Here is a 13225-nt window from a genome sequence, read left to right as displayed (position 1 = left end):
CCCAGAAAATTAATAATGAAAAATGTGAAGCTATTGGGGAAAGGAAATGATTCAGATGTAGTTTATTGAATTTATCTTGAAGTGTCATCTTTTTGCTGAGGAAAATGACAGCTCAATAAAAACAATGCTTTTTTTGCAGAACTGTTGCTCTATCACCTCTGCAAATTCTTTTTGTTTTACAGGCACATTTGATACTGTTGCTTAAAAGCACACTGTTACCTGTTTTAAAGAAAAGATGTCTCCTGATGTTAATGTTAATCATGTGGATTAGAGTTTGGCAATGCCCGAATTAACCTTCTAAAGTGAATTAAGAAAGCAATAATAACATTACTGTTGATTATAAAGTCTCTGGGTTTTTTGTTTTAACAGATGTGTCCTGAAAGCAGCAGAAATATCAGAGAGGTGCAATGTGCATCGTACAATAACAAGCCATTTATGGGTCGATTTTATGAATGGGAACCTTTTGCAGAAGGTAAGACAACTTGGTTTCGCGTTGTTATTGTGTTTTGGAAAGGCAAATGTGATTTTTACTCAGTGGAAGCCATTGGGCGTTGACTGTTTGAGTCTTGCTCATTTTGCTCTGTCTGCTGCATTTATTAGTGGCCAGACAATTAGATAAACTCACATCAACATTTCTTATATTTTACAAGAATGAAAGCATGTAAGTCCTACTTTGACTGTTATATATTGTTGGCTCTGTATAGTTTTGCAACAGTATTTCAGCTACTATACTGTTAACTATCTTCTTTTTTATGTATTTACATTTGATGACAAAGGGTCAATATGGCCCTATTTCGGTAAATTATTTCTCTCTTTTTTATGCCAGTTTAGCATGTGACTCAGGGTCCTTATGCATTCGTTTCAGGACTCTCTAGCTGTCTAATTTGTATTTTCTGATGGTTATGTTTGTTTGGATGGGGACTATGGGAGGGATACCCATGCTGTGAACTTCCCCAGCTGCATGTTGGACTGATTGTCTGGAACCCAGAGCAGCAGCAGCTCTGGTAGTGGTCTGACAACCTCTGGAGTCCTCACCCTTGCAGGATAACATTTCAGTCAGTTGCGGGTTATATATTATTTGTTTTGTTTGTCTTTCTGTAAACAAAAGCAACAGAGTTGCACCTCAGTTGAAATTTATGAGGTAAATAATTATTCAAATATGCCTCTGGATTCAGAGGAGTTTAGTTCATGTCTTATTTTTTAAATTAACTTTTTAAAAAGTTGTTTTCCACAAAACTTCAAAGACCAAAGAGGATTTACATATAGCTGGTCCAGAGTATGTGGACTTATTTCTCTATCTTTGTTGTTCTGAGGCTGTTCTACCACTGGGTGTGAATCACTAGCAGAGGGTGCAGTGATGACTCTTTTACCCACAGACTCCTTCACCCCCAGGCTGCCTGCGTTCTGTGCCACCTGTTCTGCGCCATCTCCTCTCCAAATGGAGACACAGTCTCACCTTAGAATTTTAAAATGCAGGATATGGGCCCATCTGCTTATACTTTCTAGATTTGAGAAGAACAAAGTAGAAGTAAGATAATTTAAATATATTTTTAAAGCGTCTCTTGAATATGGCTTTTATTGCCATCTGTGTAAGTAGCTACATATAATACAAAGTCACACAATTAAATAGAAGTAATACATTATGTCATGGCTTACAGCCAGTGTTTGCAGGAATGTCTCTTGCCAGAGGACTTAATCAGAAATAAAGACTTCAGTGTGCTATGATTTGTCTTTATGGCAATGCTCTGCCCCTGTATGTCCTAAAATTGATGTAGTGGCAAGATTTACCTGATTACGCACATCTTCAGTCTCAGTGATTTGCTCTGGGGCAGGTGGTGCTCTGCATGTGTTTTAGTTTCCTACAGTCATGGTAGGTTGCTTTCCCAGCTCCAAAAGGAAGGCAAAATAAGGGACTAGAAAAGGAATGGGCTGGTTTCTTTCATGATGGAGGGATTCCTCCTGCTTCTCATGTTTTTATTCCCCCTCCTTTCATCCTAATAGGTTTAGAAGGAAAAAAGAGTGATAACCACTGGAGATTTTTTGCTGTTAATAAACTGAGGTCATATCTATCCTGTAGCATAGAGCCTGACATTAAGTACAGAAGTGAAAGCAGCGACCAGCACATCTGTGGGGCTGCAGCTGGGCCCGCTCGCTGGAACACAGCGCGTGTCGCTGTCACTGCATTGCTCTTGGGGACCCAGGGAGCGCCTTGCTGGACTGCATTGTGCGAATAGCTCGCTCCGAGCCAGCTTTCAGGGTTCTGTGCCTTGCCTCATTGCACAAAGGCAAAATGCCTGTTTCGTAACAATGAAGACCCTTCCAAAGATGTGCTGTAGGAAGTATTAGAAGTCATTGTTTATTTATTTTTCAGGGAACTGAAGGAGTGCTGCAAGCATGTGAAGTTCCTTTTTCCTGTACCCAGAAATGGACATTTCCATGGGTACTTGGTGTGCTGGCATGCTCTATGTAGGTCCTTTAGTTGAACAGCTTTGATCCACAGTTGTTACCTATTGCTTACAGCTCAACACAAGTCAGTGCAGATTCACGTAGGCCCATATCTGACTTCAAACTGATCTAATAATGTTTATTTCTAATGTAGTCATGCCTCAGTCCTGGTTTGGTCTGTTGTGGGTATAGTGAAGACTTGCAGAACTATGCCTCTTTATTTTAAATTATGAGTTATATACTATGCTTTTAATTAAAGTCATGTTAGACATTGTAAAGTTGCCCAAAAAGAAGTTTCAGAGCTGTACAGGTTTGGCACTTTGCACCATGCATTTAGGCAGAAGAAATAATTTGGTACCTTATGGCTGAAGGCATGTTCTGCAGACAGCGTGACTTCTCCTACAGTGCGGCCCCAAAGACTTACAATGTATTAGCTTTGATACATCCCTTTTCAAGGTGCTGTTGAGAAGACACAGCCAATGCTGAGCCAGCTCAGCCCACCTCCACCTCCATCTCCTTGCTTCAAACACAGCAGCTTTGACTCACCCTACCCTCTGCCAGAAAAGATGACTCAGGGGATCTAAACCGTGCCACAGTAATTTCTTTTTCTCTCCCCTGCATAGCACAGCTTGCTCCTAATGTTTACATTGGATCGATAAGGGTAGCTAAACCATAATTTGCAACCCTGTATTGACAGCAACTTAAGTGTAGTTATTATTATTTTTGAAAAATACATGTATTTTTATTTCTCTCTTGTTCAGATTGGTGCAGCTGCATTTCTAACCCCTGTTTTATCTGCTACTGGTCCAACACAAACTTTTGTCTTTATTAAAAAAGCCATATTAAAGGGATTATAAAGCCTACAAACTTAGAGTATTTAATGAAAAAACCCTAGCTTGTGTTGGAGAACTAATAGCACATAATTACTTTAAGGGCAGGATTTGAGAGAAAGCATCCAGTTGTGACAGAGGGAAAACGTCACAGTAACATGACCATAAACCCTGTAAGGAAGCTTAAATCGACAGAAGCAGTAAATGTTTTAATCATTCTGGTAACTGAACTCTTTAAATTTGAACTCATTATTTCAGAACACTTTTATTTTTAATTGTGGTGAAAAACTCCTAAACTCAAGTGTTTGATATTTTGATGGCTGTATGAAAATAATCTATTTAAAGGAGAAAACATATGGGCTCATTGCAAAAGGTAACTCAGTGGGAATCTGACCACAGGAGTCTCTCTTAGTGAAGAACAACTGCATTTTAAAAAGGGGGGAGACAACTGGGGATTTTTTCGGTCAGAAATCCTGTATAAGGCTAAAGAAGAAATAAAGTCCTCTCCAGGAAAATCTGTCTGAAACTTCATCTTCAGGAGGGTATCTGGGTAGTCTTATGCATCCAAAATACATTGTCAAATAGAGTCTTTTCAAATCAACAACTGCAGTCCCTCTTGCTTTGAGTTCTGTTTGACAACGACAGCCAGGCTTTTGTACCAGACAGTGGCTTTTCTCCTGCAGCCCCAGCCATGGGGTGCTGTCACAGCAGTGGGATCCCCCTGTGCAAAGGGCGAGCGGTGGCTGTGCGGGGCGCCCTGCTCCGCGGGATGCAGAGTCCCGCTAGGGTGCTGGGCTGTCCCGCCTGCGCTGCTCTGTGCCGTGGGACCGGCCAGGGCAGCCGCGGCAGCGCCTCTGCCTGCTCTGCAAGGGCAAGAGGCCTTTGGAGTCTGGCAGGAGCTGTGATTGCGTCTCCGTGTGAAACTTGAAATAACTAAACATGTATTATCTGGGGACTTGGCTTTTTTCTTCCTTTTAAATATAGCAATTTACGAGCAGAAAAAGACTACAAAGTCTGAGCAGTTTCTCCTGAGAGACAATTTCACTTTCTTAAAAAAGGGGATTTTGCAAATCAGAGCCTAGTCCACTGAAAGTCAGACATGTTTTGCCTCTAAAAGATAGTGAGGCTTTGGTCTCTTCCCTCATAGTAAAAGAAATGCACAATTTTCATGGAAATAATTCCGGTTTATTTTTTGAAAATTTTTTCATTTTGTTATTTTAGAGCAAAATTTCAATGGGAAGTTTTCTAAAATGCAGACTTGACCGAGCATTTCCTCCAAACAACATTTTTGTTTGCTTTTTGTTGAAAACCAGCTTTTGTTTCCATACTGACCTTCCAGGTGAATGTGCTTGTTTGCAGGGCAGTGCTCTTATTTACCTGCATCACACTGACAGCAGGGATTCTTGCTGTTTCAAATGTGCTTGTTATTTTCCATATGCAGCTGTAACTTGTGTTAGAGCTCGTTGGACACTATCTAACAAAGCTAATAATAGGAATGAGGACGTTGCTAAAGGATCATCGTGGTTGTGGCTGTACAGATGATTTAGTTCCACTTGGTAATGTCAAGATGTCTTTGGCTTAAAGCGCTGTATGGAGCCAGAGGAGTTTCTAGGAACAGAGCCATGCTCAGATGTTGAAAGCTGTTTGGATGGTTTGTTGCTGGCAGGCGGTGGCTGGAGCTGCACAGCACAGGCAGAGGCCTCTGCTCCCTGCAGGGTCCCACAGGCCGGGCTCGGAGCACCTTCCACCTGCGCCGGGACAGCTCCAGCAGCGAGAGGCAAACCTCTGCCAAACCTCGCAGAGTTCATTTGTTTCCTTCCACTTGCCAGGTCTGTCTTCCTCTTAGGACTCCTCTTCATTTTTCCGTTTGATTGCTGAGACACAGGAGTTGTGTGGAGCCCGTACAGCACATCGCCCTTTGGAGCAGGGCTGGAGTGAGGCTGAGCTTCAACTGGGATAACAATGGCTGCAGCTGGAAGCAGCAGTAGTGTGTATGAAGTGGTGCTAATGTCACTGCTGCATTTTCTGTGGCGTGAAAAATGGGTCCCCAGTCTCCTCCAGTCCTGTTGTTGCCACACCTGACTACTGATGGGCACCCTGATGTGTGATTCAAAATCAAGCGGAGTGAAAGAGGCACAGGGTGTCAGCAGCCAGCCTTGTGGCAGGGCGGTTGGGCAATTTCAGCCCGCTTCTCTTTGCTTGAAATGTATCAGAACCCAAACTCTGAATTGATGGAAGGAGATTTGGTCTGCATCGGTTTTATGCTGGGCTTCGTGATACTCTTTCTTTAAAACGTCTTTCCCGTCAGCTCTCCATCCTGAAGCCTGTGTTGTGTTCAAAGGAGAAATCACTGTAGAAGTAGATCTGTGCATGCTGTAAAATCCTTTCTGAGTTTACTCTTGTTTTAAAATACCTTCTAGTAACCTGACTTCTAGCTATGGATGTCTCTCAGCTATAGCTGTGAAAAATACAAGCTCTGAAGAAAATGAAAGGTGTAACTTCCATGGGTGTCTAGGAAATACTGCAACTTGAGTACGTTGTGTCAGATAAGAGGCATTTATGACTTACACTGATTTTGTTTTTGCAGTTAGAATCACAGAATCATTTTGGTTGGAAAAGACCTTTAAGATCATCAAGTCCAACTGTTAACTGAGCACTGTCAAATCCACCTCTAAACCATGTCCCTAGGCTCCTCATCTATGTGTCTTTTAAACACCTCCAGGGATTAGGATGGAGACTGAAGACTAATGCAGGGCCACTACATTTATCATTTATTTACTCATGTTTTTTCTTGCTGGATTTGGAACCAAAGATTTCACTCATTTTGAATGACAAAATATCCTCTCATAACATATCAAAATGTAGTGGCCCAACTTGAGATGTTCAGTTGCCAAGAAACTTCTCCAGGCTTCTTTAATTGATGGCACTGAAGTCACTGAATGAAATCTGATTAATATGATTTAAGTCAATAGAAAATGGAAGAAAAACCTAATTGATCTTATAAAAATCTTGGTCTTTTAAAAATGTTAATAGCATTGAGCACTTCTGGGATGCAGCAGCTAGCAGGCAGAGAGGGCCAAAAATGTTATCAGGTCAGTGCAGACACTGCCTGCAGATCCTCAACAACCAGCTGTGGGCACAGAGTAGTTTTGCTGATGTTTCAGAGTTTGGGAGGTTTTGGTTCATTTGCTTGGGCTTTATGCAGACAAGGGTATATAGACTTTTGAGGAAAACATTTATTCTCATCAATAAGATGTTTTGTAGAACATTTTCCATACCGTTGGTCCACAGAAATCATCCACCAGAACTAGTGAACCTCAGGACATCTCTCCCTGGGAGTGTTTGTAAGTCTGCTAAATTAATATCAAAGTTCTGACAAGTAACACTTCTCTTGTCAGATTCCTGGAAGTCGCTTTTAAGTTTTCTTTTCTTATATATGACTATTTGTATATAGATACCAAATATGCGCAAATAATTTGGCAGCAAGTTTTGGGGCCAGGTATAAATGTGGCCTATTGGATGTTGTGTGAAGTTGCAAATCAGCAAATATTCTGGGCCAACTCTGAATATATTATACTTATTTTCAATTGTTTAGTATTTTCTGTTAGATTATGAGATGTGTATAAACAAATTATTATAGAAATATATTGTTTATATGTACATTACTAGTGCAAACATTCATTCAGTGTCTATTGTTGGATTTCATTACATCTTACCATTGTAGAAGCATTATAAAGTTTGATATAGACAGAGAAACATAATATTTGCATTATCTCTATAGGTTACCTGGAAATGGGGCTTCAGCTTACCGTAATGAGAGGATTCATCCTTGAGTAGGATTAGCGAGGTGGGCGCTGGTGCCTGTGGTTTCTTGGCTAGAGGAGCACAGGCTTCGAGAAGCAAAGGTGACTGAATCCTGGCTTCTGAACTCTTGGCCCTTCCTCATTTGTAGCTGCCAGCTCCTTGTGGCTCAGGATACGCTGTGCTGAATTGGTATTCTCCTAGTTTGCTGTGCAATACTTTGACAACCCGATTTTTTTCAGCCAGAGGACAAGGAGAAGTCTTAAATGTTTTATTTATACTTTCTCTAGTGAGTTGCTTCTAGTTAGTGGACATACAGATGTTTGAGTATATACACAGTATCTCAAGAAATAATCCAGCTGTGCTGCAGTTCATCCAGCTGCAAGGTATTATATTCAGTGAGGCAGCTGCTTGAAGTCTTAATTTCTCATTGCGATAGACCATACTTCTCTGCTTTTTTGGTTTTTTCTGCCTCTACCTGTTAAAAATCTTCTTGATTGCTTTTATTCCATTCTGTGGGTAGCTGTGCTTGAAGCTTGTATTTTAATTGCACATACTTTGTTTTACAGGACAATTTTTTGTTTGTATTTTTTTGGTTATTCCTGTTTCATGTGAAATGCTGTAGCCAGACAGATTCATTGAAGAGGCAACAGAGTTTTCGGAGATTTGAAATGTAATGAGTAGTTGCTGTTTGTATTTGTTGATTAGCTACAACTCAAATAGTGCACTCTTATCTAATGATAGGAAACAACAGAATATAGGTAATAACAGAATTGATATTCTTACATATCATCACCAAAAAATGAAGGGATTACTACCACCTGTTTTTTTTCCTTGTTTGTAGTATTTGTGTAGGAAAATAAAACTGTCTAGGAGTTGGTCTCTGTGTCTTCCTGCAAACCAAAATTCTAACCCTATGCCTATCAATTAAAATATGTGTTAAACATCTATGCTGATATAATTCCCTTCTACATGCTTTTCACACGTTCATTTCATATGCACTTTTCTTCAGGGTTATGATCTAGCGTGATTTGATATTTAGGAAATGAATTTGGAAAATTTTAGTGCAAACTTTGTCCTGTTTTGTATTTTCTGAGAACTGATGACTTACGGTCTTCAAATACAGTGTGGGTTGACACATGAAACACACTGCAGCTTGCTTTGCTTGGCCTTTTCTGTTATCTGTTGGGCTGCTTTTAACTTGCATCAGTCTTAATGTCTACCTGTTTCAGGAACAGTTACTTAGCAATTGAGTTACATTAAGATGAACAGGAAGCCAGTAGCAGTTTAGTGTAAGCTAAGGCATCCTGAAGCATATACCTGAAATTACTGTCAGGGGCTTAAGCACTGTAGGGGTACAGTTTCTCTTGACTTCTGATGGAATATGATCTCTGATTTCCTTTGGAGTCATGGTAAATCCTATTTGAGGCAGTGAAGTATCCATTTTTCACACATTACTGAAAATTTCATTTTTAACTGACATCTCTTTGAAATGTTTCTCACTTATGAAACTGAAATTTATTCAAATGCAGTGGAACAAGAAGTTCATTTATACTATGTCTCTTTTTTCCCCTTTATTCCTGTTTTGTGAATGGATCACAAGAGAAAGCAGATGGAGGTTTGCAAAGCTTTAAAAGTATGGTTGTGTTAAAGTATCTGAGGCGTTTCTTTGACTTCACCAATAAATCTGCTTCCTGAACATCTGTTGTGTTGAGCTTGACCTGGAAATTGTAAATATCCTGTGTATTACTGAAATATGTAACTACTTCTATAGAAAGCTTTAATAAAAAAATATACTTAGATACTTATATATATGGAAACCTGATGCTTCCACATGGCAACTTACCTTTTATAGTTACTCCTCCTATGTAATTTTATTAATACACATGTTTTGATTTGCAGTTGTAAGTAGCTTAGCAGTATCAGAGCCTGGCTTTTACCCGGGATTCTGTGGTTTGGTACAAATCAAATGATACTGCATACGTATTCTCAACCGTACTGTTTAAAGCAGGGACCATGCTCTGATATACAGAGTCAACCATTTCCCTGGGATAGCTCACATGCTCTGCATGTTCTTGTGTTTCTAGTTCATCATGCATACCTCAATTTCTCCACTTTTCTACTTGGTATTTGGAGGAGAAAATGGGTTAAGGGGGATGAGAGCAAGAAAATTTGGATGTTTATGGATGGATACATGGATGACCCTCAAGAATCAGAAAAAGGTTGTTAGCGCTGTTAGGAAAACGGGAAAGGATGTAATCCATTGAATGTTACCATTCACTGGTAGACCTCAGTACCCTCCAAAGTGGACTTGAACATAAACCACGTAAACAGAATGTATTTTTAAGATGACAGGAAAGTGAGAGAAAGGAGATGAGCTGACAAGCCCTATCTGTCCTAATCTTACAGGCTTTAGATAAATTTAGCCTAGCTTTGGTATAGAAGAGATGTTGTCTTCTCTATCCAGGTGACCAATATTTACAATTGCATTTTAGGGCAAGGATGTCAAAGTCATTTTCACCAGGGGCCAGATCAGCCTCGCAGTTGCCTTCAGAGGGCCAAATGTAATTTTAGGACTGGATGAATGCAGGAGTAGCTACATTTATTAAATATTAAAATTACATTGGGCCCTTTGAAGGCAACTGCGAGGCTGATGCGGCCCCTGGTGAAAATGAGTTTGAGAGCCCTGTTTTAGAGTATGTAACCTGCCTGGTTGCATTAATTGTGAGTTGGGTAAACATTTCAGGAAAAATGATGCCCTAATTTCAAAGCACACTGCTTAGTTCCTTTGGTGGGAGCAGAAAGTTAAGGACGGATGTTGTGGCTTTCAGGCTCAGATTTAGAAACAAAATTGTATCCAGATTGTGCAGTAATGAAGATTGTTAGGCTAGAACACAATGTGGAAGGAAGATCTGATTTTTGTAAAGCACACGTGGAAGTGAGTGGTGTAGATACTTTTAAACTTACTTGGATAAAATTTCTCTCAACTCTCTCCACTTGCTACCAACAGCAAGACCTCCGTGGATTCAGATCAGTATTTGTATCTGTGGTATCAACACATTACCTGATACTGTGCAAGTGTCTCTGAGAAATGCTGTGCAAATGCGTATGTTTAGGACTTGAATGGGAAAAAACACTAAACAACCCAAACACATTTGTTTTTCCACTAGAATATTCTCTAATTTTATTTGTTCTTCTGAAAGTGAATAAACTTCTGTTGTCCATGGGATGACTCATCTGTTAAGCTTCAGAGCCAAAAATGTCACTCCAAAAATTTGCCTTTGCTGTTGAATTAAAATCTTTCACTTCCTTTGGCTTCTTCATAACAAAACGCCAATGTAAAGAGGGCATCCTATCCTGATTCTTGCGTCTCTTTTGGGATATGAAAAATGAATCTTAGTCTGAATTCTCGTAAATCAGTTCTTTGTGATGGTAGTTCCTTTTGTAGCAGATAGAGACAAGCAGGCTTGGATGCTCTGAACAGATGTATTTTACAGCTTCACAAGGAAACTATTTTTTATGAGTTTTATGATTGTAGTCCTAGGAGTCCTTGTCACGCAGATCTGCACGACCATTTCTTGTAGTCTAGTACACTAGAATGGGAGAAACCTCAGAGCTAAGAGTGTTTTGCAGGTGTGCACTTCTTGCACAAACCCCAGCGATCCTACCATGTCTCCAGATCCATGAAACAGTCTGGAGAATAAAATAGAGCTGCTAGGTCAAGACTGTGTAATCATTTGAGCATATGTTATACATTAACTTTGGGGAATATTGAATAAACAGGGCAACAATTAAGGAAAGGATTATCAACATGTGTTCCATCTTTGTTGTGAAATGTATGAAATAACTATTCAACATATTTCTTGTACAATTTTCAATTTGTAAAGTCAAGTATGTAATCTTGATTTTAAACACTTTCTTCTATACAGTGGGGCTTGGTTAAGCTAGAAGGCAAAATTGAAAATGCCTGGTAAGTATTCTTTTCATGTTTAAAAAGAGATGGACAACTGAGACATAAGGAGAAAATACATAAAGCGAGTTTGGAATGTGAAATAGAAAAGAGGTTCTCTACTTTATTAATATTTTCCATGTGTTTGATTTCAGAGAAGCTTTCCCTTTATCTGCTCCGTCAGCAGGGATGTCCTGACGTGGCGCTGCGTGTGCAGCAGGCTCAGAGCTCCCGCTCAGGTCCCTGCTGAACTTCAAGGGAGGCAATAGAAATATGACTTTCTATAGGTCCTAATGGTCCAAGAGTTGTTAGTTAGGTTAGTGGGAGTTTTTCTCGTTCACTTTGGTGGCTTTTGGATGAGGTCATTTGGAAGAAAATTCACCATGTAACTGAAAACGTGAACAGAACTGAGGTCTGACCTTGCAAAGCTTTGTTGCAGGTTGATAATATCCAGATTTCATTGTATTCAGAGAACTGATATGTACCTAATTCAGTGAAGGCTCAGGAATTCACTAGAAATTGTCACAGTTTCTTTGAAAAAAGATGACTCAGTTCAGAGAATCCACCTGTGGTCCTTACTCTGTCCAAAGGAGCGTTTGCTGAGTCTGTGCCTGTTCTGTGGGTGAGCATACAGGTGGAGACTTGGAAAGGAGCAATGTAACTGTGAGATTCAGAGTGTTCTTGCTTTCCGTGGACAATTACAAATGCACAAAGAAGGGGGTTTAGAACCATCTCAGAAACCAAATTACTTCCTTCTTCAGCCCTTCCTCAAATGTGTCTTTTGTTTTACTGTATGTGTTCCTGAGCAATTAAAATTGTGAATACTAAATGAAACTTTTATTCTACTGTTGAACCTTTTAGGAATTAACAGTTCTAAAAAATAAAAATACTGTATATATTCCTTGTTCAAAAACCCTCCAAACACTGATGTAACTCTTGGAGAAACGAACTATAAAAGGGTTCTAGTAAACACAACCTCTTTCCCATCTACTTTGGGAGACTGATTTCTTCTGAGTATTTTTCGTTGTGTTAGAAGTATTACGTATTAAGATACTTTTCATTTATGGTTTGTTCATTTTGAGCCAATTCCAGTATCAACTGATATGAAAGGGAAGATAACATTAACTTCAGAGGGAGTCAGATGTGAATCTAAACATTTATATTCGTAGTTTCCATTTGTGTACTCAAAAATTGCATATGCATGCTCTCAGGAGTAGAACGTGCACTTTTACTTTCTGGAATATGTAAGCACAAAGTTCTCTTTTCTTAATGTACTTTCTACAATATTGTGTGGATTTTAGAAATGAAAACCTACATACACTGAAAAGGTAGATATACAGGTTCTAGTTCCTGTAAAATGTGTGGATTTTACCTGATTAGCTTTATAAATGTTTTAGCTTCAACTGATGAGTTCGTTCCCAAGGTGAGGTTTGGGCTGGTCTACAAGTGGGGCCAGAAGCTGTGCCCACAGTTCTCAATGGCAGTGTGGGGCGAGTTCACCTGTCCAGAAGCTGTGGCTGGCTGAAGAGTTTAGGAAGCCTGCTCGACTACAGAAGATGGTTTCAGCTCTGGCAAGTCATTTAATAGTAGGTTGGCTTAGTGGTGGTTGACATTTAAGCATGGCCTAGGGCACATAAAGCATGAGTGTTTTTTCCCAGACTAGAAAATCCAGGCTCCCTCAGGTAAGGCCCTAAGTGCAGGTTACCGGTTTAGGGGACACCTGGGTCACTGCTGGGGGTGTCCCTGTGTCTGCTGCAGCCCCAGGAGCGCTGAAGTTTAAGACGTGTGTGAGTTACAGCTGCTTAACAAAGCTTAACGTGCTGACTGGTAAGATCCACACTTGTAGCCTGTGGCAAACAGAAATTAAAAGTCATTTGCTGAAACCTCTCTTATCCTGATAAAACCTCTTTCTGTGGGATGTGACTTTATCTTTTGTTTTATAGTACAGGATGAAAGCCTGCAGGGTTAGTCCCTGGAGCTCAAGCTGACTACCGAGACTCACCAAGCTCAGTCTTAGTCTGGAGTCACTGTGCAAAACTTTTAAGAGTGGGGAGGGATGGGAGGTTGTCAAGATAAACTGCTACAGAGGGTTCCTAAGGATTAAGTGTTATAGCCCATTTTCTAACATTGCATTCCTTAAGAGCCCTCCGACTGACGGTTTCGAACTTCATCTCCCAATATTTCAAAGGAGCACAGAATT

The 13225-nt window shown here is 40.0% G+C and overlaps 1 protein-coding gene across 1 annotated transcript in view; it reads left to right on the top strand.

Annotated features, from left to right (window-relative positions):
• THSD4 (thrombospondin type 1 domain containing 4) overlaps positions 1 to 13225 on the top strand; it is a gene marked incomplete at both ends in the record, with an annotated part of 242988 nt that overhangs the window by 51710 nt on the left and 178053 nt on the right. The window contains one exon of the mRNA XM_080351008.1: positions 370 to 472. Within this exon, the coding sequence (XP_080207134.1) occupies positions 370 to 472 (103 nt within the window). The remainder of the gene's footprint in view (positions 1 to 369; positions 473 to 13225) is intronic.

This window comes from Nesoenas mayeri (genome assembly GCF_963082525.1).
Source record: "Nesoenas mayeri genome assembly, chromosome: 11".
NCBI classification, from domain to species: Eukaryota; Metazoa; Chordata; class Aves; order Columbiformes; family Columbidae; genus Nesoenas; species Nesoenas mayeri.
Note: the sequence above shows the minus strand (reverse complement) of the source record. Positions and strands in the feature narration are given on the sequence as shown.